The 24,751-nt window shown below is 43.2% G+C and overlaps 1 protein-coding gene across 3 annotated transcripts in view; it reads right to left on the reverse strand.

The window, feature by feature from the left end:
- The window catches only part of ANK1 (ankyrin 1), a 409,057-nt gene extending 398,442 nt beyond the window's left edge, over positions 1-10,615 (reverse strand). For all 3 annotated transcript variants that reach the window (XM_082256778.1, XM_082256779.1, XM_082256777.1), the window contains exons 1-2: positions 10,462-10,615; positions 9,271-9,636 (exon numbers count right to left, since the gene is read on the reverse strand). In XM_082256778.1, the coding sequence (XP_082112904.1) occupies positions 9,271-9,396 (126 nt within the window). In that variant the 5' untranslated portion in view covers positions 9,397-9,636; positions 10,462-10,615. The remainder of the gene's footprint in view (positions 1-9,270; positions 9,637-10,461) is intronic.
- Between the last annotated feature and the right edge of the window lie 14,136 nt (positions 10,616-24,751).

Here is a 24,751-nt window from a genome sequence, read left to right on the forward strand (position 1 = left end):
TTATGCATTTAGTATTCCTTTCAATGAATCAGATTATTGAGTAAAAAAGCAAAAATGCTGCACCTCCTGTTTTTTTTTTTTAAAGCACGCTAAGCTGCAGTGCATAAAAAAGAACTAGCCACATAGGAACGGGATCTCTACTTGAAATGCATTTTAATGCAGTAAAACACATGTGTAGTACTGCAGGAAAACACAACCAGAGCCAACGTACCACTAGGGGAAAACACCTCTCTGCATGAGTCCTAAGGAGGTGTTTTCTGCTGGTGTTAGCTTTTATCATTCATGTTTTGTTCATATATATTCTTTACTTGCTTATTATATTTTTATATTAAAATTAAAGATATGTGTTTTCATATTTTACTTGATGCTACTTGATCCCAGCACTAGGCAAGTTCAAAACCAAAGCAGCAGAAAACAGTACAAAACACCAACACATTACCAATAGCGAATATTGAGTAGCTAGTGTCACAAGTGGAGGGTTCGGGGCGCAGTGTTCTGATGAAAAAAAAAAAAACTCCTAGAAACCGAGTCCGGCGCCCCACATGCAAACTAGGGGGGCTGCGCCCCTGAGCCTCCTATAGACCGGCCGCTCCTGGATGTACACTATATGTGGAACATCCCTTTTATTGTTAAACAAGTAGCCTAATTGGTTTAGGTATGAAACATCCAGGGCTGGCCCAAGACATTGTGCAGCCTGGGTCCAAAAGTAAAATGCTGCCCCCCCCCCCCCCCAAAAAAAAAAATCACGCTCACCAAAAAAACCCCACATCCATTATTTTATATAAATATAAAATTTAGAAGATATTATATATCCTCTTATCTACTTCCATAGTTGAGATAAGTGTTGCGCTTGACAAAGGATTAAATTATATAACAAAAAGAAACAATAGCAGCTAGCACAATGCTATCAATCCATCACAACCCATCAAATGATACAGAGAAAAGGGGTGCAGCGCTAAAATATAAAAGGATCACTTAAAAACAAAAGTCCATAATGAAAGAACCATATGAAGGTAGGTATAATTAGATCTGAAATTCAATGGAAAAGCCTTCACCAGCACCCAATCACACAGCCGCTTACCAGAGGATATAGATCCCCATTACAGAGATCCATATGTGCATGATGAATGTAATCCTCTGTCACAAAAGGCTCAGTGAAGATCCCAGAGAGATACTCAGTATTCAGCTTTAAATGAATCCACTTGCAGACCATAAAGACACGATTCCACCATTAAGCAGATATATGTGGAAATAAAACAATTGCTCCTCATAGTGTAATTGTATGCATAGTTTATTGTAATAAATATTATCCACTTACAGTTAAAAAAAAACGATGATCCAAATGAAGATCCACATACAACACTGTTTCTGAGGGTTAATCCACAATACGGCGTTTACAGGGATACATGGTACAACAGATACATAACAGGAATATGAAATGTTGGGGTAACACCGGCTTCGTCATAGGATAAACACGCCCCTGATGACGTCATCCTATGACGAAACCGGTACGGAGTTAGGAAGAGCCCGAGACGTTCCTCAAGCCGATGCTCGCTGGGATTTGGCGGTCATTTTCCTGTATTCAAACGCCCTATTGTGGATTAACCCTTGGAAGCAGTGTTGTATGTGGATCTTCATTTGGATCCAGCTTGCCCTGCGTGAGATGGAGTGCGTTGATGTCTGACCTCATTGCGCACACCACAATCACGTAAGGGACGTTCCCCACACTACAGGCGGCACAATGAGATGGGGAAATGCCACCCGTAATGCGCCACAAACTGATGACACACAAAACAACTGAAAAAAAAATCTTGGGAGTCAATTTGCTGTCCCTCTCCAAGTTCTGCCTGTGTCCAAAGGACCCATTGGGACCCATGGTAGGGCCAGCCCTGGAAATATCCTCTAGTAATTCTATACTGTGAGCATTTTCTTTAAGTGGAAGTATAAAGTCTGTTTTTAACCGGTTGCCGACCGCCGCAAGTACATATACTGCGGCGGGCAGCCCCGGCCAGGCAAAGTGACGTACCGGTACGTCACTAGCCTGGGAGCCAATAGTGGGCGGGCGCGCGCCGCAGGAGGCGCGCTCCCGCCTCGGCTCGTTCACGGACACCTCCGTGCGTGTGACCGGCGGACCCGATGAAGGGAATAGCACTAGGGGTGCTCAAGGGGTTAAGCGTGCTCCTAAGGAGTGCTTTCTAACTGTGTGGGGGATGAATGTGCTAGAGGAAAAGAGAGATCTGTGTTTCAGCTTGGCTGAAACACAAGATCTCATTCTTACTTTGTGACAAAACAGCATGCCCCCGAGAACCCCTGAACAAAATCATGTACCTATATGGGATTTTGCGCAGCCGGGCCACCCTGCCACAGTATATACTGTATGTGGTGGGCAATCCGGAAGTGGTTAATTTCCAAGCATGTGTGGTCTTATTCACACAATTATTTTTCTACAAATACCATAATAATTACATGGAAATCGTTAGTTCGGGTATTGTACGAGAAAGTGGTAATTTTTTGTCCGATTTCCTTATCGTGTGTACTACACATCAGTCTCTTCTGTCATAGATGATTCTAGCACTTTTTTTCTAATTGTATGCACTGCTCTCAGGCACAGAGCTGGGCCAAAATCAGGCTTAGGTAAGTATTTAGGTTTTTTTTTACCTTAAAGTGGAACTAAACCCTCCTTTCAGCCAAGGAAGCTGATATCTTACACTCTGTTTGATCTTAAACTGCCATGATGCTGAACATGTGATCAGTTATGACACCAGCCAATTGATGGCTTGACAGATTGGTTGACAGCACAAGCAAATGTGACAGTTAGCAATCCCGGCATGTTGTGAATGTAACTAGTTCTTGAAACCGTCAAATCGAGGGGTTTAGTTCCGCTTTAAAGTGGATGTAAATCCTTACATATATTTAGTGAACTGACTGGCCTCAGGTGACACACAGAAATGAAACAAATCCTCTTACATAAGTTGTACCTGTTTATCTGCAGTCTTCTCTACATCCATGCAAAGTCTAGAATGTGTAAAGCTTGTCTGAGCTGTCAGAAAAAAAAAAGATGGCGGAGAGCTGAGGTTACACTCAGCAGAGCTCGGCGAGAAGAGCTCTGAGAGCTGATTGGAGGGAAGAGACACACCCCCCTTCACACAGCAAACAGAAACAGAGGCGAGGCTATCAATCAGCTGGAGCTCCCTCCTTTATCACCATTTTTCTCTTGGTGTCAGTAAAACTTGTCAGAAGTGATTCATGCTTATAGCAGAGGAACATAACAGCAGACAAAAAAAAACACTTAGCGCTCTTAATTGAGACAAGTACACACTATAGAGGGAAATGCTTTGCTCATATTTCATGTCTGAGGTGTACAACCACTTTAATGCACAGAATGCATTAGGTTAAAAAAAAACATCAGCCTTTTACAATCACTTTTATGTTTTCCTTTGTGTCTGCTAAACATACACATGTGTATATATATATATATATATTTCCTGAGTATTAATACAACCTGCTGATTCAGCCAGTATCTGCCTATTTCTGTGAATGGGTGACAATGCTAACCACAGGCTTGTATTGGGACTGCAGGGAGCCATGCAATCACATACTGTGCCTACGGAGTCTTGTTGTTAGCTTGCCCCAAATTCCTCTGACTAGCTCAGAAGTCAGCAGCAACATTACTACTAGTGGCATTAGAGGAAGGTATAGTGGGTGCTTGGCCTCTGGGTAAATCTTTTTTTTTTTTTTTTGGGTAATAAATAGGTTATTACTATTTTATATACATAGTATTTTTTTTATTTTTTTTTTTTATTAATCCGTGCTACAGCTTTTGTCACCCTGAAACTACTGGCATAACATGTTTGCAGTATTATATAGTTAGAGATTAATAGAAGGGTTGATTGAGTTACAGTAGCTCTGGCTGGGGCCCTTTAGGACACAGAAGCCACACAACCCAGACATTGTTGAGGACAGTGCTTTAAGTGGGCCGGTATGCACTGGTACTCAGTACCGCCACTTCCAAATATGGCTCTTGAGCATACCGCCACCTCTCCGTGCGCCTTAGCGTACCAGTACGCTCATTTTGGACATCTGCGCCCTCAATTGCCCCCCCTCCAAAGAATATTTCCCACTCCAGAGCCAGACCAGTCACCACCAGTGAGTCCCCCTGCTCCGGAGTCCCAGCCCAGGCCAGGGGGGGGTGCTCTGTGGGGACCCTGATGTAGGGTGGGGGGGGGCGAAAAAATGTATAGGCTATAACCTATAATAGAGTACCGGCACCTCTTTTGGGCCACTTAAAGCACTGGTTGAGGATTCACTGTGACCTGTGTTAATTCCTGCTCCCACTCCCCGCTGTTGATGAACAGCTCAAGAAGGAGAGAGAGAGAGGAAGGACGTGATTCACTGCAATGGTAGCAAGGGACTTAAAGTGATACCAAAAAATGTATATTTAAGAATGTATTCCTAACATAAATTCCCCTCTATTGCTCCTAGCTCTTTCCAAATTAATTTTTTTTATTTTGCTTCTGTGATCCAACTTTGTGTTAGAGGAAGGCTACCTTTGTTCTCCATAATCCCACTGCAGGGCCGGGACAATGGGGTGGGCAGGAGGGAGGAGGGGACGGCTGCCCTTGACGCTGTAGTATCATGTGAGACGGGAGGGCGCCACAATGAGATTGGGGGGGGGGGGTTTGTGTTGGAAGGAGGAATTTGGACGACAACAGGTGGTAAGTATTGTTTGAGGATGGGAAATTAGGGGGGGGGTGATTTAGGGGGATTTGTGCTAGGAGGGGGATTGAGGAGGTATTTGTGCTGAGGGGGTATTTGGAGGGGGAGGGAGAAAATGTGTACTAGGAGGGAAAATGTTAGCAGTAGATTTTTTTTTTTGCTGAGAGAGGGATTTTTTTGGGGTGGGGGGCAAAAACCTGTGTTAGGAAGGGGGAATTTCGGCAGTGGGGCAGATTTGAACTAGGAGGAGGGGGAATTTATGCAGATAAGTTAGGGGGGGGAACTGTCTGGCATGTTTGCCCTGGGCTCTAGATAACCTTGTCCCGCCACTGTCCCACTGTATATAGGAACAGCTAGGCTGTGCTGACCTGGAGAGTCGGGGTCTTTAAGAAGAATTTGCTGGAGGGGTTTCAACCTATTTTTTTTATCCACCTCCATCTCACCCATAGAAGGAGTTATCCAAGGACAGACAGCATTCAGGTGGACAATCGTCAGACATCAGATTGGTGAGCAGTCCTTTTACCAGTGTTGATTATTGCTTACACCTATTTGAGGGCACTACTGCTCGGTGGAATCCAGGGGCAGACTGGCAACTTTCGGCCCAGGGGGCAAGTACAACCCAGAGGCCCATGATGCAGCAACTCAGCCCCCCTCCCTCTCTCCTAATTATTCTCCTGACCCCCATTCCAAGCTGAAGCCCTGCTCCAGATACTCTCTACTCTAACAGGTTTCCGACCTGGCCAGCAGGGGGAGGTTGGGGGGAGCTGGGACAGCTCGGTTGGGGCTGGTTGGGGCAGAAGAGTCTCCAGTGGGGCATGGAACCGGCCTCTGCTCAGACACAGTTTACACCATCCATGTTGGGGGAGGGAGGCCTGCACTTTGTCCTTGTCTTCATCCCACACTCAGGAATCATTTAGGCATGTCTGTGGCAGAAGCAGTGCAGCCTTTTTATGGGTCATCAGAGCAGCCCAGGGGGCAATTGCCCCTCTGCCCCCTGGCCCAGTCCTCCCCTGGTGGAATCTTTGTTAAAGGGGTCATTGTTACCCTTTTGTTAACTGCTTGATTGGGACACTTTATGAAGACACCTTTTACCCCTATGGGTTACAAATACCTTCACTTGAAGAGTAATGCTCCAACCTGATGTTTAAAGTGTTCCACTGCAGGCAGATTCTAGCCCGTGAGACAGATCTAGTAGATTAAATGTAAATATTCACCAGCCAGAGATGTAGAGTAACTAAGTAGAACTACTTCACTACTGTACTTAAGTACCGAAAGGCGGTATCTGTACTTTCCTAGAGTAGAATTTTTTTCTCCTACTTCCACTTTTACTTCACTACATTTTTTCAATGATTTCAATACTTCTACTCCGATATTTTTTTTTTTTGTGCTGCATAGTTACTTGTTACAATTATAAAAATTACCACTGCCAGAACAGTAGATGGCAGGTTTCATGAAGTTCAAAACATGTGTATTATCAGCGCATACGAAAGTAAATGCTACTGTATGTATAAATAAAAGCTGCATTTGAAATAATAAAAAACAATATGATGTTCAAACTTTTGACTTCTTTCTTTAATAACTACATAACACAGTACTTGTAATTTTACTTTCAGTACTTGAGTAGCAATTTTTTTTTCAAAACTACTGGTACTTTTACTTTCAGTACTTGAGTAGCAACATTTTTAAAAAAACTACTTGCAATACTTAAGTACAGAAAATGTTGAATACTTTAGTACTTCTACTCAAGTCACTTTTTGATCGAGCACTTGTACTTTTACTCAAGTATGGGTTTCGAGTACTTTATACAACTCTGTCACCAGCACACCAAGGATCTTCAATTACATCCAAAATGTTTTTTTTTACTGAAGTAAGATCACAGCATAAACAGGGTAGCGCAACGTGTCGGACTCACGTAGGACCCCTTTGTCAGGCATGAGACATCCCATGCCTGATGAAGGGGTCCTGCACAGCTCTGAAACGCTGCACTACACAGTTTGTGCTGTGATCTTTCTTCAGTAAAAAAGGGCTTGGACAAAATTGAAGATCCTTGGTGTGCTGGTGAATATTTACATTCTGTCGTGTACGTTCCAGTATCCAGCTGGTGGTCGCTGCAGCCCCCGGTACCTTGAGAGCTCATTCCAGGAATGTGTGCGATGGGAATATATAATGTGTGAGATCTAGTAGATTGTCACCAGGCCCAATAGTTTGCTGCATCCTTCATACTCTGCACCTGGGTATACTTGTTCTATTAAGCGCTGTTTTATTGCTTTTTGCAGTATCATCTTCTACTCGTCTAGTGCGCTTCAGGCAAGGTCTCTCACAGGTGCAAAAAGAACAAACTCTCACCTTGATCATTTCATCTTGTAGTTGTAAATACATTGCTATCATTGAATTGTTGCTATTATTTCTCCTATTGATTTGTTGGTCGTCATCTGTAGACTTTGTTTCTGGAGTAATAAACCCCAAACATCGGTGTGCTATCACTGGAAATGGCAGGAGAGCCCAACATTCCCATAAGCTCCTGTGGGGGTATTGCCACATTACTATCCCTGGAGAAAATGCGGCTCCAGGCTCCCTAAATTGCTGTAACATAACCTAAAGCCTAGCCATTTGATTATGTGATCTCTAATGAAGGGCAATATAAGACTTGAAACTGGATGTTCTTCTCCTTTAGGTCAGGTGAAGAGACCCAATACCTAGGATTTTGGTTGAATGATCAGCAAGAAAGGAAACTGGAAGAAGCATTTTCTCCAGGAAAGAAAACAGTTCATCCATTCCATTATTTTATTTCTCTATCTAAGCAAAACTATTAACCTAGTAGCCCCAGGGGAGGACTAGGACAGGGGGGCATATGCCCCCTGGGCCGCTCTGATGCCCTGTAAAAAGGCTACACTGCTTCTGCCATAGACATGCCTAAATGATTCCTGGTGAAGATAAGTAAAAAGTCCCCACTGGTGACCTACTGAGTGCAGGATGAAGAAGCATGGTTGGGGTAAACTGTGTCTGAGCAGAAGCCGTTTCCATGCCCCACTGGAGACTCTCCCCTGGCCAGCCCCAACCGAGCTGTCCCAGCTCCCCCCAACCGCCTCCTGCTGGCCAGGTTGGGAACCCGGATTCGGCCGGTGGGTAGAGAGTACCTGGAGCGGAGCTTTAGCCTGGAATGGGGGTCAAAAGGAGGCCGGGAAGAGGGAGAGTGGGGGGGGGGGCCGAGTCACTGCACCATGGGCCCCTGGATTGTACTTGTCCCCTGGGCTGAAAGTTGTAAGTCAGCCTCTGCCCAGCTCTACATTACAACACAAGGACTGATAATGTGATTATACCAAGCAGAGACGTCTACCAAGCATTATCACTTCCTTCCATCAGAGGAAGTTACTGTAGTGGCCTGCCCCGGGTTCTACAGAGCAGAAGCAGGTAAGAATGTGCAGTGAAGTTTGCTAATATCCTTGCAATGTCTATAACTAACCTGGAAACAAGAGGATTTTCAATTTAACTTCAAGCATTTCTATGCATTCAGCATTCCAAAAACCCAAATAACATCATACAATGATCATCTGTGCACCAAAATACTTGGTTTAAATATAGACCATATGGAACATATGCAGCAATTCTGGAATAAGACAAAATAACAAAAAATGACTGATCAACCTGATTCTTATAAGCTGCGCTCAAGTACACAACAGTCACTTATTATTTTTTTTTCTTATTTAATCCTGGCCAGCTCGACACCATAATGACTTTTTCTTTTTGCCAGTTAGATGCAAACCCTATAATCTGCCCAAAACCACAAACTACAAAAAGAAAAACAGCATCAAAAAACCTAAAGAGCATGTTAGCCCAGTATAGTAAGTATATGATAATGGAGAATGTTTCATGTCTCCAGGATGGATGGGCTTCACACACCGACTCGGTGGCAGTGTCCCTGGAAATCATACCAACAGCTTGCCAACTGTGCCCGTATCAAAGTCATATGTGGTAGGCAGACACTAACCAGGAGTCATTCCAGGTAAGTTATTCAGGCCAAGATGACAGTGGCTAGGCACTTCCACAACATAAACCACAGAGCTCTCAGTCTAACCTACAACACTTTGGCAAGGAAACAAGAGGAGAGCTACTATGCCACCTGATATCACACATGAACCATATTTCAATATACAAAATAAAATGAGAATTAAATGATGAAAAAAAAAAAAACAAACAAAACAAATACAAAAATAAAATAAAAATAATAAATAAAATAAATCATTTTACAATATACAAAATAAAAATAAAATTATAAAAAATAAATATAATAAAAAAATACACATAATAAAATAAATAAAATAAAAATAAGTTACATACATATATTACATACATACATATATATGTATATATTTTTCTTGATACATGTTACAAGTTATCAGGAAAAATATGAACAATCTGTGATGATAGGGCAAGCATGATTTATGACGGATTCAGCAAAGCACAGGAAGCACATTACTCTCAGTCAGTGTTCCTCCCTGTATCCTCAGTGCACGTTCAGCAGCACCCCTTCATCCCCCCCCCCATTTTGCTCACCTTTTTTTTACGGTCACGGGATCGACTCCTCTTCTTGCGATCCGACTCCTCCTTTTCTTTCTGCTCTGCCAGAGCCTGTGCTTCGACATCCTTGATCTTTTTTAGCTGTTTGGCGGCTTGTGCCATCCTGCCCACCAGTAACCCCCCACCTTGTTCTTAAAAGACCCCGTGTGACAAAAGCGGGCCGCCACAAACCCCCAGATGAGGATGACAACTGTCGTCGTCGCCACTTATATTTTCCCCTTAAAAAATAAAAAATAAAAACAATGAAAAAACAGTGCGGAGCTGCTTCTGAGGGTTTTGAGTGTCAGCTCTTCAGTCTAGTCAAGCTTTCCGCAAGCGTCTTCTGTTATGGCTGGCCCATATCTGTAAAAATAGAAGAAAAAAAAAAAAGCAAGCTGTTAAAAAGTCAATAAACATTGTGTCGGCCGGATGAAGCTACGGCTGGCTGGCGTGCAGTAGATTGTGCAGCGCTTACACACATTACTCTATGCTGTCAGATGTACGCTGCCATAACACAATGAATGAGTGGACGGTGACAAGTCTACGGCCGTCCTGAGCCCCATGGCCTTTGCTGTACACGTCCCACACTGCGTCCTGCAGACGTCTCCCCTGTTGGGACACAAACATCCCTCTCCCCAACACACAAGCTGCTCACATTCACTGCAGTGCTATGCCTGTCTCTTCTCCTTAAAACATCCCTTTCCCCCCTCTCCAAACCCCCCTCCTTAGATATCCAATTCTCCTTCCCCTCTGTGATTGAATTGTCCTCTCTCTCTATACCTGCACATGCATCTCCGTCGCCTTCTGCTGCTTTTCCAGGGGCTCCCTGTGAACACATTACAGCCTTTCCATCATTTATCTCCCATCCTCTTCCACCGGCAGCCCCTCGGTCTCTCTATTTCTGCAGGAAAGCAGCAGTCGACATATTGTACCTCTTCTTTTCTATGGATTCCCCTCTATACCTGCAGCTTAGCCTGTCCAGTATATGCTGTTTGATCACCTTTTCTCCTTTTCAGTTCAGGTTCCATCACCCCCCCCCCCCCTCTCCTACCAGCACCACCGATGCCCGCAGGGTAGCACCCCCAGCACATACCCCTGAGTGCTGCTCCATGCAGTCCCTATCCAGATCCCTCTTGCTTCTTCTTCTTCCCTCTTTGCATCCCACAAGGTATCCTAAGCATCACCTACCTTGTTCTTGTGCTTGTTCCGCTCTATCCGTCTTTGCTGTGGGTACACAGCATCCTGCAGCCTGCCTGCTGTCCCCTCACACTGCAGTGTTGCTGATGCAGGCGAAACACATCGCTTCCTCCTGCATGCTGGTCACCTTCCTGCACTCTCTCCCTCCCGTCTCTCCCCCTCATCCCCTTTCAGCAGAAGGATGCTACAAGCTCTGGCTGCATCTATCGCATCCTCTCCGCCTGTTTATGTTTGCTTTGGTGTTCTCTTGTGTACATACAGTCTAATCGCTGTGCACGGCGTGCGTTTCACGCTCTATTTTTACACGGCTTTCTGTGGGGGTGTCAAGAGATTGGCATATGTGTCTATTTTAACATTCATTTGTATTCTGCTTGCAGGCTGCACATACTGTATCTAAATAATAGAATATTAATAACATACCTTCTAGATATGCGCAGGGGGAAAGAAGTACATAGGCTGCAGAGCGAGCAGGAAAGTATTTTCTTACAATGCAGAGATGGCCAACTCTGAACGCTTCTTGGGGTGCCCCCGGAGGGAATTGTTTTATTTTTTTTTCCTGCACATCATTAATTGTCTGAGGGTGGCTGGGACAGTTTTTCTTTTTTACATTGCTCATTGATTAGATAGGAAACTGTAGATTATTATTATTACTATACAGGATTTATATAGCGCCAACAGTTTGCGCAGCGCTTTACAATGTGAGGGAAGACAATACAGTTACAATACAGTTCAATACAGGAGGAACTAGAGGGCCCTGTTCTTTAGAGCTTACAATCTAGAAGTTCGAATGATTTTACATTATTATTTTGTTGGAATATGATTCGCTGTAGGCAGTGCCGGATTTCTAAGGGGGCAATTATGACCCAGGTCACCTCCTAGAAGGGGACCCCTTTTCGAAATATAATGTCTAATCTTAGGGTGATGATATTTCTTTATAGATTTGTCACGTAAAGGAAATTTAATCAATAATCTGATTGGGAGCTGTAGATCGAATGATTTTGCGGCTTGTTGGAATGTGATTCGCTGCAGGCAGTGCCGGATTTATAAGGGGGCAATTATGCCCCAGGTCACCACCTAGAAGGGGACCCTTTTCGAAATATAATGTCTAATCTTAGGGTGATGATATTTCTGTCACGCAAAGGAAATTTAATCAACAATCTGATTGGGAGATATAGATTGAATGATTTTGCGGCTTGTTGGAATATGATTCGCTGCAGGCAGTGCCGGATTTCTAAGGGGGCAATTATGCCCCAGGTCACCTCCTAGAAGGGGACCCCTTTTCGAAATATAACGTCTAATCTTAGGGTGATGATATTTCTTTATAGATTTGTCACACAAAGGAAATTGAATCAATAATCTGATTGGGAGCTATAGATGGATTAATTTTGCGGCTTGCTGGAATATGATTTGCTGCAGGCAGTGCCAGATTTATAAGGGGGCAATTATGACCCAGGTCACCTCCTAGAAGGGAACCCCTTTTCAAAATATAATGTCTAATCTTAGGGTGATGATATTTCTTTATAGATTTGTCACGCAAAGGAAATATAATTAATAATCTGATTAGAAGATGTAGATTGAATGATTTTGCGACTTGCTGGAATACGATTTGCTGCAGGCAGTGCCGGATTTCTAAGGGGGCAATTATGCCCCAGGTCACCTCCTAGAAGGGGACCCCTTTTCGAAATATAATGTCTAATCTTAGGGTGATGATATTTCTTTAAAGATTTGTCACGCAAAGGAAGTTTAATCAATAATCTGATTGGGAGCTGTAGATTGAATGATTTTGCGGCTTGTTGAAATATGATTCGCTGCAGGTATTGCCGGATTTATAAGGGGGTAATTATGCCCCAGGTCACCTCCTAGAAGGGGACCCCTTTTCGAAATATAATGTCTACTCTTAGGATGACAATATTTCTTTATAGATTTGTCACACAAAGGAAATGTAATCAATAATTGAATTGGGAGCTGTAGATCGAATGATTTTACAGCTTGCTGGAATATGATTCGCTGTAGGCAGTGCCGGATTTCTAAGGGGGCAATTATGCCCCAGGTCACCTCCTAGAAGGGGACCCCTTTTCAAAATATAATGTCTAAGCTTAGGGTGATGATATTTATTCATAGATTTGTCACACAAAAGAAATTTAATCAATAATCTGATTGGGAGCTATAGATCGAATAATTTTGCGGCTTGCTGGAATATGATTCGCTGCAGGCAGTGCCAGATTCATAAGGGGGCAATTATGCCCCAGGTCACCTCTTAGAAGGGGAACCTTTTTCTAAATATAATGTCTAATCCTAGGGTGATGATATTTATTTATAGATTTGTCACGCAAAGGAAATTGAATCAATAATCTGATTGGGAGCTATAGATCGATTAATTTTGCGGCTTGCTGGAATATGATTTGCTGCAGGCAGTGCCAGATTTATAAGGGGGCAATTATGCCACAGGTCACCCCCTAGAAGGGGACCTCTTTTCAAAATATAATGTCTAATATTAGGGTGACGATATTTATTTATAGATTTGTCACACAAAGGAAATGTAATCAATAATTGAATTGGGAGCTGTAGATCGAATGATTTTGCGGCTTTTTGGAATATGATTCGCTGCAGGCAGTCCCGGATTTATAAGGGGGCAATTATGCCCCAGGTCACCTCCTAGAAAGGGACCCCTTTTCGAAATATAATATCTAATCTTAGGATGACGATATTTCTTTATAGGTTTGTCACGCAAAGGAAATGTTATCAATAATCTGATTGGGAGCTGTAGATCGATTGGTTTTACGGCTTGCTGGAATATGATTCGCTGCAGGCAGTGTCAGATTTCTAAGGGGGCAATTATGCCCCAGGTCACCTCCTAGAAGGGGACCCCTTTTCGAAATATAATGTCTACTCTTAGGATGACGATATTTCTTTATAGATTTGTCACACAAAGAAAATGTAATCAATAATTGGATTGGAAGCTGTAGATCGAATGATTTTATTGCTTACTGGAATATGATTCACTGCAGGTACTGCCTGGTTTATAAGGGGGTAATTATGCCCCAGGTCACCTCCTAGAAGGGGACCACTTTTCAAAATAAAATGCCTAATCTTAGGGTGGCAATATTATAGATATGTCACACAAAGGAAATTTAATCAATAATTGAATTGGGAGCTGTAGATCGAATGAGTTTACAACTTGCTGGAAAATTATTCACTGGAGGCAGTGCCGGATTTCTAAGGGGGCAGTTATGCCCCAGGTCACCTCCTAGAAGGGGACCCCTTTTTGAAATATAATGTCTAATCTTAGGGTGACGATATTTATTTATAGATTTGTCACACAAAGGAAATGTAATCAATAATTGGATTGGGAGCTGTAGTTTGAATGATTTTACGACTTGCTGGAAAATGATTCGCTGCAGGCAGTGCTGGATTTAAAGGGGGCAAATTTGCCCCAGGTAACCTACTAGAAGGGGACCCCTTTCGAAAAATAATATTTGTCCAATCTTAGGGGGGCAGTATTTCTTTATAGATTTGTCACGCAAAGGAAATTAATTGCTCATGAATTGGATTAGGAGTCGGATTTATAAGCGGGCAAATATGCCCAGAGTTGTATAAAGTACTCGAAACCCATACTTGAGTAAAAGTACAAGTGCTTGATCAAAAAGTGACTTGAGTAGAAGTATTCAACATTTTTTGTACTTAAGTATTGCAAGTAGTTTTTTTTTTAATTTTGCTACTCAAGTACTGAAAGTAAAAGTACCAGTAGTTTTGAAAAAAAAAATTGCTACTCAAGTACTGAAAGTAAAAGTACAAGTACTGTGTTATGTAGTTATTAAAGAAAGAAGTCAAAAATTTGAACATCAAATTGTTTTTTATTATTTCAAATGCAGCTTTTATTTATGCATACAGTAGCATTTATTTTCATATGCGCTGATAATACACATGTTTTGAGCTTCATGAAACCTGCCATCTACTGTTCTGGCAGTGGTAATTTTTATAATTGTAATGAGTAACTATGCAGCACAAAAAAAAAATATCGGAGTAGAAGTATTGAAATCATTGAAAAAATGTAGTGAAGTAAAAGTGGAAGTAGGAGAAAAAAAATATACTCTAAGAAAGTACAGATACCGCCTTTCGGTACTTAAGTACAGTAGTGAAGTAGTTCTACTTAGTTACAGCTTGCTGGAATATGATTAGCTGCAGGCAGTGCCGGATTTAAAAGGGGGCAGTTTTGCCCCAGGTCACCTTCTAGAAGGGGACCAATTCTTTGAAATATAATATTTGTCTAATCTTAGACAATATTTCTTTATAGATTTGACACGTAAAGGAAGTTTTGCTCATTAGTTGGATTAGGAGCCAGATTTTTAAGAGGGAACACTGTATATGCCCCAGGTCACCAACTAAAAAGGGGACTGCTTTTAGAAATATAATATTGGTCTAATCTTAGGGTGACAATATTTCTTTTAGATTTGACACACAAAGGAAATTTCACTATTTGGATTAGGACCTCTAGATCAATTGATTATACAGCATGCTGGAAAATCATTCTCTGCAGGCACTGCTGTATTTTTAAGGAGAAAAATGCACCAGGTCACCCACCAAAAGGATATGACTAAGCAATTGGGTTCATAAAACGCGTCAACCTTGCTCCTTTCATGTGTGTCATGAAGTTGGTATGATTTTATTACTCTATGTTGCATAAATATTTCCTTGCATCTTGAAGTGAGGTCACCTTTTTCTCTCTTGAATATACAAGTTGACCAGACCACAGACTGGACTTAAACTCAATTATCAAGGAACAAATTGGTCTCACCTGGAGCAGCGTCAGCCCTTCTTCTGCAAGAACCCACCAGGAGGGGCCCATCCTATACAAAATTATATTTGTCTAATTTAAGGGTAGCTGGAAGCAGGACAGTTTTTTTTTTGTAATATATTTTCTCATTGATGATATTGGCAAGCAGTGCAGGATTTTTAAGGGGAGAAAAATGCACCAGGTCACCCACCTGAAGGGGAAAAATTATAATATTTGTCTAATCTTAGGGTAGCCTGACCTGGGGCCGTTTTTTTTTTTAATAGATTTTCTCATTGATAATAATGGCAGTTGTAGGTGACATTTTTTTACGACTTGCAGAAAAATCATTCTCTGCAGGCAGTGCTGGATTTATAAAGGGGTAAATATGCCCCAGGTCACTTACTAGAAGGGGACCCCTTTTCTAAATACATAATTGTCTAATTTTAGGGTGGCCGGAGACACGGCAATATTTCTTTATAGATTTGACACACAAAGGAAATTCCGCTCATTAATTGGATTAGGAGCTGTAGATCAAATGTTTTTACGGTTTGCTGGAATATCATTCTCTGCAGGCACTGCTGGATTTAGAAGCAAGAAAAATGCACCAGGTCACCCACCAGGAGGGGCCCACCCTATACAACATATAATATGTATCTAATCTTAGGGTAGCCGGGGATGGGACAGTATTTTTTTTTTTTGTAATAGATTTTCTCATTGATAATATTGGCAGCTGTAAGTGTATATATTTTATGACTTGCTGAACAATCATTCTCTGCAGGCATTGGCGGATTTATAAGGGGGCAAATATGCCCCAGGCCCCCTACTAGAAAGGGGACTTCTTTTAAAAATATAATATTTGTCTAATCTTAGGGAGAAATTATTTATTTTAGATTTGACATACAAAGCCCCCCCCCCCCCCCCACACACACACACCCTATAAAAATAATTATAATAATTGTCTAATCTTAGGGTAGCTGGAGATGGGACAGGTTTTTTTTTTTGTAATAGATTTTCTCATTGATAATATTGGCAGCTGTAAGTGTATATATTTTATGACTTGCTGAAAAATCATTCTCTGCAGGCAGTGGCGGATTTATAAGGGGGGATTTTTTCCCTTAGGTCCCCTACTAGAAAGGGGACTGCTTTTAGAAATATAATATTTGTCTAATCATAGGGTGACAATATTTATTTTAGATTCAACACACAAAGGAAATTTCGCTCATTATTTGGATTAGGAGCTGTAGATCAATTGATTTTTCAGCTTACTGGAAAATCATTCTCTGCAGGCACTGCTGGATTTATAAGGGGAGAAAAATGCACTAGGTCACCCACCAGAAGCCCCCCCCCCCCCCAACACCCTATACAAAATTATAATATTTGTCTATTCTTAGGGTAGCTGGAGATGGTAAAGGTTTTTTTTTTTTGTAGTAGATTTTCTCATTGATAATATTGGCAGCTGTAGGTGTAATTATTTTGCAAATTTGCTGGAAAATCATTCTCTGCAGGCACAGCTGGATTTATAGGAGGGGGAAAATGCACCAGGACCCCCCCCCCCCCTTATACAAAATTATTTCTGTCTAATCTTAGGTTAGCTGCAGACGGGACAATTCTTTTTATTTATAGATTTTCTCATTGATAATATTGGAAGCCAAATACTAAGAGAAAGATGGGGCTTTGTATGGGAAATTGGAGAGAGGATGATCACAATTATCACACCATATAATTAATTAAAATTGCTCTCTTTATTGAACAGACATATATATATATATATATATAAAAGACAAAAAACAAAATATACTATAACTACATAGAAAGACTGGATAAAAGAAAAACGCATATGTAGAAATATATTCCCATGGGGAATGCTGATACAGTGTATCTCATTAGATGTTACGGTCTCTAGATAGCACAGTCTAGGGTCCCCAGCAAGCCGACGCGTTTCACAACAGGGCTTCCTCAGGGCCAGAGAGACCAAGGCAGACCGATATTTTCAGCTGCGATAGAGACCTTGGCAGACACATGCGTTGAGGGGCAGATCAGTGCAGGCAGATATATGCAAGAGGTTATATGCAATAGAATAACTGCAAATATGTAGATTTTGGGGGAGAATTCACAGTCAGTATCCTCTCAAAATTATCACGGGAACCCCAAGATTACAGGCACCAGATACGTTCCTCGTCTAATATTACATCAATGTAAATGGGGTCTCTGTTAGAACCACTGTATACATGAGGCAGATGCTTCACAGAGTACACTTTATATAGCCATATGTATTGGCCATATCATAGACCTTGGCATCAAAATGAGGGACTCCGTACATCCATCTTGGTCACAGAGATCTGCCAATATTGGCTGCAGTAGGTGTAATTATTTTACCACTTGCTGTAAAATCATTCTCTGCAAGTAGTGCTGGATTTATAGGGGGCAAAAGGGGCAATTGCCCTGGACCCCCTACCAAAAGAGGCACCTGTGAAAAATATTGATTGAGTGAGGTCTCTTTCAGACAAGCAGTTGGGTTTGGTAAAAAGGAATGGCTGAGCTGCACTTTTACCACCCCCTGGCCAGCCATCCAAACTGTAAAATAACAGCTGGATGCAGCTGTTCACATGCCATGGGGTGCAACATTAACCTCAGGGTGCAGAGTTGGATAAGCAGCACTCGCCTATTGAGTTCAATGGGAACATGCTGCAAACACATGCAATGCATGAGATTATAGCACGGTAGTGTGGGGTTAACACAGGTGGTGAATATGCTTCTTAAGAGGGCAACACACTCAACTGTGAGTGTGAAGAGCCCTAAGTGACTTTTGTCAAACCAGTAGGCCCACCCACCCTCGGAATGTGGGCCAATAAATTGGAATCAGCCAAAATTCTAGCAGTGTATTGCCAACTTTAGATTGTAAGCTCCTTGAGGGCAGGAATGATGTAAAGTGTTGGGTAAATTGTTGGCAGTATATAAACACCTGCGATAGGTAAAAAAAAGAATAAACACTGTAATTTATTTACTTACAGCTATTCTTATAATGCAAAGATACTGAATTATTGTTGAATACTGTATTGGGATACCAGCAGCAGCTCACCCCTTGTGCCTCCTGACCCCCTTCTTATCCTGCAGCCTGTGCACTGCATGCAGGACCTGGGCTCTGTAGGATGGCAGGAGACACAGGGGACAGGAAAGTGAGCAATACCAGAGAGGTTACATGGATAAAGACAGCCACAGTGATTAACACACAGATACACTGCACTGGAATTCAAGTCAATCTGGTTGAAAATCAATAATTTTGCTTCCTGGAAGAGAACAGGGAGAACAGATAAAGGCAGAGATAGAAAAGGCAGAAAGGAATGGAACATACATACAATTGGAATAGCGAAAATCAACACTTTGCTGCAGTAAAAGAGAAAATTAAAAATAAATAAAAAATAGCTGCAAAGGAAGGACAAGGATGTAAAATGTTTTCATTTGCCATTCTACAGATGGGAACTAATCAGATGATGTACATTGTGTTACTATCCATCTACCTCTTCATCCACAGCCAACCTTATGTACTACATAGTTTTTGCATATGATAGAAAGACAGGAATGGTCATGTGCTATAAGATGTGTTATGGAAAATGATATACTGGGAAAGAAGAGATTGGACATGAAAGAGGCCACTTTCATGTCATCCCAAGAGCTTCCTCATCTTTACCCCAGTGTTTCCCGACCAGGGTGCCACGAGCAGTCCCGTGACAAGGCCATGTAGAGCCCAGGGCAAACATGCCAAACTGCCCCCCCCCCCCCCCCAGAGATGTATGAGCATTATCAAATTGTTTACTAAAGACAAATATCCTGATCACTTTGCAAAATGCAGTTGCACTTGCAGAGTGCACAGCCCATTTGCTTCAAGGAGATCAACCCCTTTGTACCAGCAACCCCCCCCCCCCCCCCCCCAAAAAAACACTGAGCACTAATCAGAATGCTTACCCCTTGAGCATAAAATCCCCCCTCCTCCACAGATCTTTTAGCACAAATCCTCTACCCCTAAAATTTACCCTCATAGTACAAACCTTTTACCCTCCCACTTCAAATACCTCCCTCCAGGCACAGATTCCCCCCAAATCCCCCCTTCTAGCTCAAATCGTATTCCCCATCCCCCCTCCCAATACAAATCCCCCTAAATCACCACTCTTAGCACTTCAGCCAAAATTTCCTTTCCTAGAACAATACTTACCCCTGCTGCCCCCCAAATTCCCCTTCTAACAGATTTCCCCTCACCCCCAATCTTCTTGTGGAGCCCCCACCATCTCACACGATACCACGGTGTCCAGGGCAGCCATCCCTCCTGCCCACCCCTTGTACCAGCCCTGGTCATGCGCATGGGACTCCCCTGGATCAGTGTTATGAGTTGCCATGGTATGGGCAGGCCAGCACCCCATCATAGGGCAAGGACGCACGGCGTCATTCATTGCTGATGGCGGCAGGCTCACCGGGACCATTGCAATGTATAACTTTGATCCAGGGCAGACAACATGCAAGGCCACCACCAACATTCAGAAGAAGATGCATGTCCACCTCCTCCAGACCTCCTTCACCTTCCACTCCCTACTGTACTGCTGCAATCAAAAGGTACGCTCTGATGCGAAGAGGGGATTGTGTAACTGGGGAGGGGCTCTGTGATTGGGAGGGTCTCAGTAATGAGGGGGGCATGTGTGACTGGGGGATGCTGTGAATGGGGGACTTTAATGTGATAGGGGAACTGAAGTATAGAGGGCCACTGATGTATAGGGGGGACCATAGGTGTGCGCAGGGGGTTTGCCAGGTGTGCCTGGGCACACTCTAATCACTGCATGCAGGGCCAAGTCCTCAGAATGCCTGGGTTTCCCCCTGTGTTTCTTCCCCCTCCTCCGCTCCCAGCAGTGCTGCTGGCTTCCCTCCTCTCCTCTTTCTCCGCCCCCTGGGAGGGATTTCTCAGAATGGAGAGTGGGGGAAGAGCTAGTAAATTTGTAATTTACCGGCACCTTCCTTTTCTAAATGAACACAGTGAACACACTCACTCAATGTATTCATTCATAACCGAAGCATAGTAAACTGTGTTTACTATGCTTCATTTTGTGAATGAACAGGAAGCCACTCAGCACAGAGCAGTTCCTGTTCATTCACTGTCCAGTGCAGCTGAGGCTGCAGTGAAAGGTATGTGTGTTTGAGCTTTAGGGGGGCACACCCTAATGCAATAGGTTCCGCACACCTATGGGGGGGGGACTGTGATGTGACGGGGGCTCTGACGTGAAGGGGGGACTCTGATGTGATGAGAGAATCTCTGACATGAAGGACTTCTGATGTGATGGGGGCCTCTGACATGAAGGACTTCTGATGTCATAGGGGGACCTCTGACATGAATGGGGGGACTTTGATGTGATGAGAGGATCTCTGACATGCAGGACTTCTGATGTGATAGGGGGCCTCTGACATTAAGGACTTCTGATGTGATAGGGGACCTCTGACATTAAGGACTTCTGATGTAATAGGGGGCCTCTGACATGAAGGGGGGACTTTGATGTGATGAGAAGATCTCTGACATGCAGGACTTCTGATGTGATAGGGGACCTCTGACATTAAGGACTTCTGATGTAATATGGGACCTCTGACATGAAGGGGGGACTTTGATGTGATGAGAGGATCTCTGACATGCAGGACTTCTGATGTGATAGGGGACCTCTGACATTAAGGACTTCTGATGTGATAGGGGGACCTCTGACATTAAGGACTTCTGATGTGATAGGGGACCTCTGACATTAAGGACTTCTGATGTGATAGGGGACCTCTGACATTAAGGACTTCTGATGTAATATGGGACCTCTGACATGAAGGGGGGACTTTGATGTGATGAGAGGATCTCTGACATGCAGGACTTCTGATGTGATAGGGGACCTCTGACATTAAGGACTTCTGATGTGATAGGGGACCTCTGACATTAAGGACTTCTGATGTAATTGGGGACCTCTGACGTGAAGGGGGGACTCTGATGTGATGAGAGAATCTCTGACATGAAGGACTTCTGATGTGATGGGGGCCTCTGACATGAAGGACTTCTGATGTCATAGGGGGACCTCTGACATGAATGGGGGGACTTTGATGTGATGAGAGGATCTCTGACATGAAGGACTTCTGATGTGATAGGGGGCCTCTGACATTAAGGACTTCTGATGTGAAAGGGGACCTCTGACATTAAGGACTTCTGATGTAATAGGGGACCTCTGACATGAAGGGGGGACTTTGATGTGATGAGAGGATCTCTGACATGAAGGACTTCTGATGTGATGGGGACCTCTGACATGAAGGGGGGACTTTGATGTGATAGGGGACCTCTGACATTAAGGACTTCTGATGTGGTAGGGGACCTCTGACATGAAGGGGGGACTTTGATGTGATGAGAGGATCTCTGACATGAAGGACTTCTGATGTGATAGGGGACCTCTGACATTAAGGACTTCTGATGTGATAGGGGACCTCTGACATGAAGGGGGGACTTTGATGTGATAGGGGACCTCTGACATTAAGGACTTCTGATGTGATAGGGGACCTCTGACATTAAGGACTTCTGATGTAATAGGGGACCTCTGACACGAAGGGGGGACTTTGATGTGATGAGAGGATCTCTGACATGAAGGACTTCTGATGTGATAGGGGACCTCTGACATTAAGGACTTCTAATGTGATAGGGGACCTCTGACATGAAGGGGGGACTTTGATGTGATGAGAGGATCTCTGACATGAAGGACTTCTGATGTGTTGGGGGCCTCTGACATGAAGGACTTCTGATGTGATAGGGGACCTCTGACATTAAGGACTTCTGATGTAATAGGGGACCTGTGACATGAAGGGGAGACTTTGATGTGATGAGAGGATCTCTGACATGAAGGACTTCTGATGTGATAGGGGACCTCTGAAATTATTTTCATCAAGGCGGCTGTGTGCAATGCCCCAAGCTCAGGTTTCCCATTGATAAGTAACATTTGTGTTTTTTTACAATTGAGAGTGGGTGTCTTGAGATTTTGCCATGAGTGTGATGACTTGAGAAACAATGCTTTAACCAACTGATGCTGGCAAGAGGGTGCCCTGTGTCTCTTCCCCCAGGCACGGTCACTCCCAATTGGTAGTAAAATCTGCAATAGATGGCTCCAATTTTGGGCAATTCGAGCTGAATTAGGCAAAATTTGAGCTGCAGTTAGTTCTGTTGGCACCACCCAGCTTGACAGTAGTTCTTTTTTTAATCAACGTTGTTTTGAAGGATTTAGGTGGAAAATTGTCTGCTGAACAGTGACTGCATCCAATCAGATCTAGTCATTTTATTTTGACAGATCTGACTGATGCCAGCTATCTGAACAAAATAGCCGGCAGGGGAGATTCCTTCATCCATGCTGTTGTACGAGTGTGGCCAGCTTAAGGAGAGGGTTGTCAGTGGTGACCATGTTGCTGGAGCATTGTGGTCCTTTAAACTACAACACTGAGAAGGGTGACAAGGCTTCAGTGAATTTGATGCAGGTTACTTGGCACTATCACTCTGCTAAAGGAAGAGGAATTTATGGACAGGATCATCAGGTATTTATAAATTGAATTAGGCATCAATAATACGATTTTGAGCAGGCTTTTTATTTTTTAGGTATAGTTGTACTTTAATGAAGGTTTGTGATGCATACCATTTAAACTTTTAAAGTAAACCTGTATTGCCTCTATATTTTCTTGATAATAGCTTTCTGTAATTCCCTATATAGAGGGGAAGGGGCAGCTGTATGAGCCAATTAGGTAATGCTCTAGTATACATGCTGCATTTGAAGAGGAGGAGGAAATAAAGTGATGACTCAATCCGTGTGCTAGTGCTTCCTTACTGTCCAATCAGCAGGTTGGGACTGTGTGTGGAGGATCTGCCTGTGCATTCTGGATGGGGTACCCGGATCACAAACCTGTCTACACAGAATTCCAAACTCTCGGTTTTCAATTGTCATGTATATAATTCATCTGATTATTGGGCTGTTTGTCAGGAGTTCAGCTTTAATAAATATTTATACTGCAGGTGAGCAGGATCATGTAGCTGTACGTCAGTGGGGCTCTTCTGGGTTTGCGGGCTAACATGCCCGCGTCTGCTCCTGACCGCGCTGTGGTTGGACACAGTGCGATTTTGTCAGCAGGTCCCAGCCAATGATTTATGGCTGAGACCTGCTGATCGGTTGTGTACAATCACAGTAAAGAGCCCTGTGTTTACGAACACACAGGGCTCTGTACACTAATCAGTGATCTGGATGTTTCTTTTCCCTGCAAAGGAGGGAGAAAAAACAGCCAGAAAGAAAAGGGAAAGCAGCACACGTTACACACAACACACATTGCTAGGCATATATTTAACCTCTTTAATGCCCCTAGATGGTAACCCCTCCCCAGCCAGTGTCATTAACCACTTTACCGCTGCTCACTAGAGCTCTACTGAGGCAAAGTGGCTCTTGTAGGTCTGACGACGTAGACCTACGTCGCCAGACATTCCCCTCTCTCCGGAGGCTCGCTCCCGCTGTATTCAGTCACAGCGGGAGTCGGGCCAGGGGAGGAGCAGCGGCGATCACCGTTGCTCTTCCCTGATCGTCGGGGAATCGAGTGTGGAGATCCGCCCGCTTGTGTAAACAAAGCGGGCGGATCTCCTAAGTGACAGGCAGTGTCAGATTGCAGGGTTTAGCATAGCCTCCCCCCACACATGTCAGTAAACACCAGGCATACATTAACCCCTCCCTCTCCAATAAAATTAACCCCTTCCCTGCCAGTGTCATTTTTACAGTAACATTGCATATGTATATCTCTGATTACTGTAGTAATGTCACTGGTACCCCCAAAAGTGTCAAAAATGTCAGTCAAGGGTCTGATCTGTCCACCGCAATGTCGCAGTCCCGCAAAAAAAATCGCAGATCGCCGCCATTACTCGTTAAAAAAAAAAAAACACCAAAAACGACAGAAATCTTTCTCTTAGTTAGTAAACGCAATAACTTTTGCGCAAACCAATCAAAATATGCTTATTGCGGTTTTTTTTTACCAAAAATATGTAGCAGAAAACAAATTGGCCTAAAATGATAAAAAATTTATATTTTTAAATTTTTTTGGGGGGGGGGGGAATTTCATATAAAAAAATTTGAAAAATATTGTTATTTTTTCAAAATTGTCGCTCTTTTTTTGTTTATAGCGCAAAAAGTAAAAATCGCACAGGTGATCAAATACCACCAAAAGAAAGCTCTATTTGTGGGAAAGAAAGGACGTAAATTTCGTTTGGGTACGGCGTTGCATGACCGCGCAATTGTCAAAGTCGCACAGTGCCGAATCGCAAAAAGTGGCCCAGACGTAAGACAGCAAAATCCTCCGGTGGTAAAGTGGTTAATACAGTGTCAGTGTACTGTATTAACACTGATCACTGTATCAGTGTCACTAGAGACATCAGTATCAGCTAGTGACACTCCCAGATAGTGTCTGTTAGCATCAGATTGCCTGCCCCTATCA

The sequence above is a fragment of the Pelophylax lessonae genome (assembly GCF_965119305.1).
Source record: "Pelophylax lessonae genome assembly, chromosome: 4".
NCBI classification, from domain to species: domain Eukaryota; kingdom Metazoa; phylum Chordata; class Amphibia; order Anura; family Ranidae; genus Pelophylax; species Pelophylax lessonae.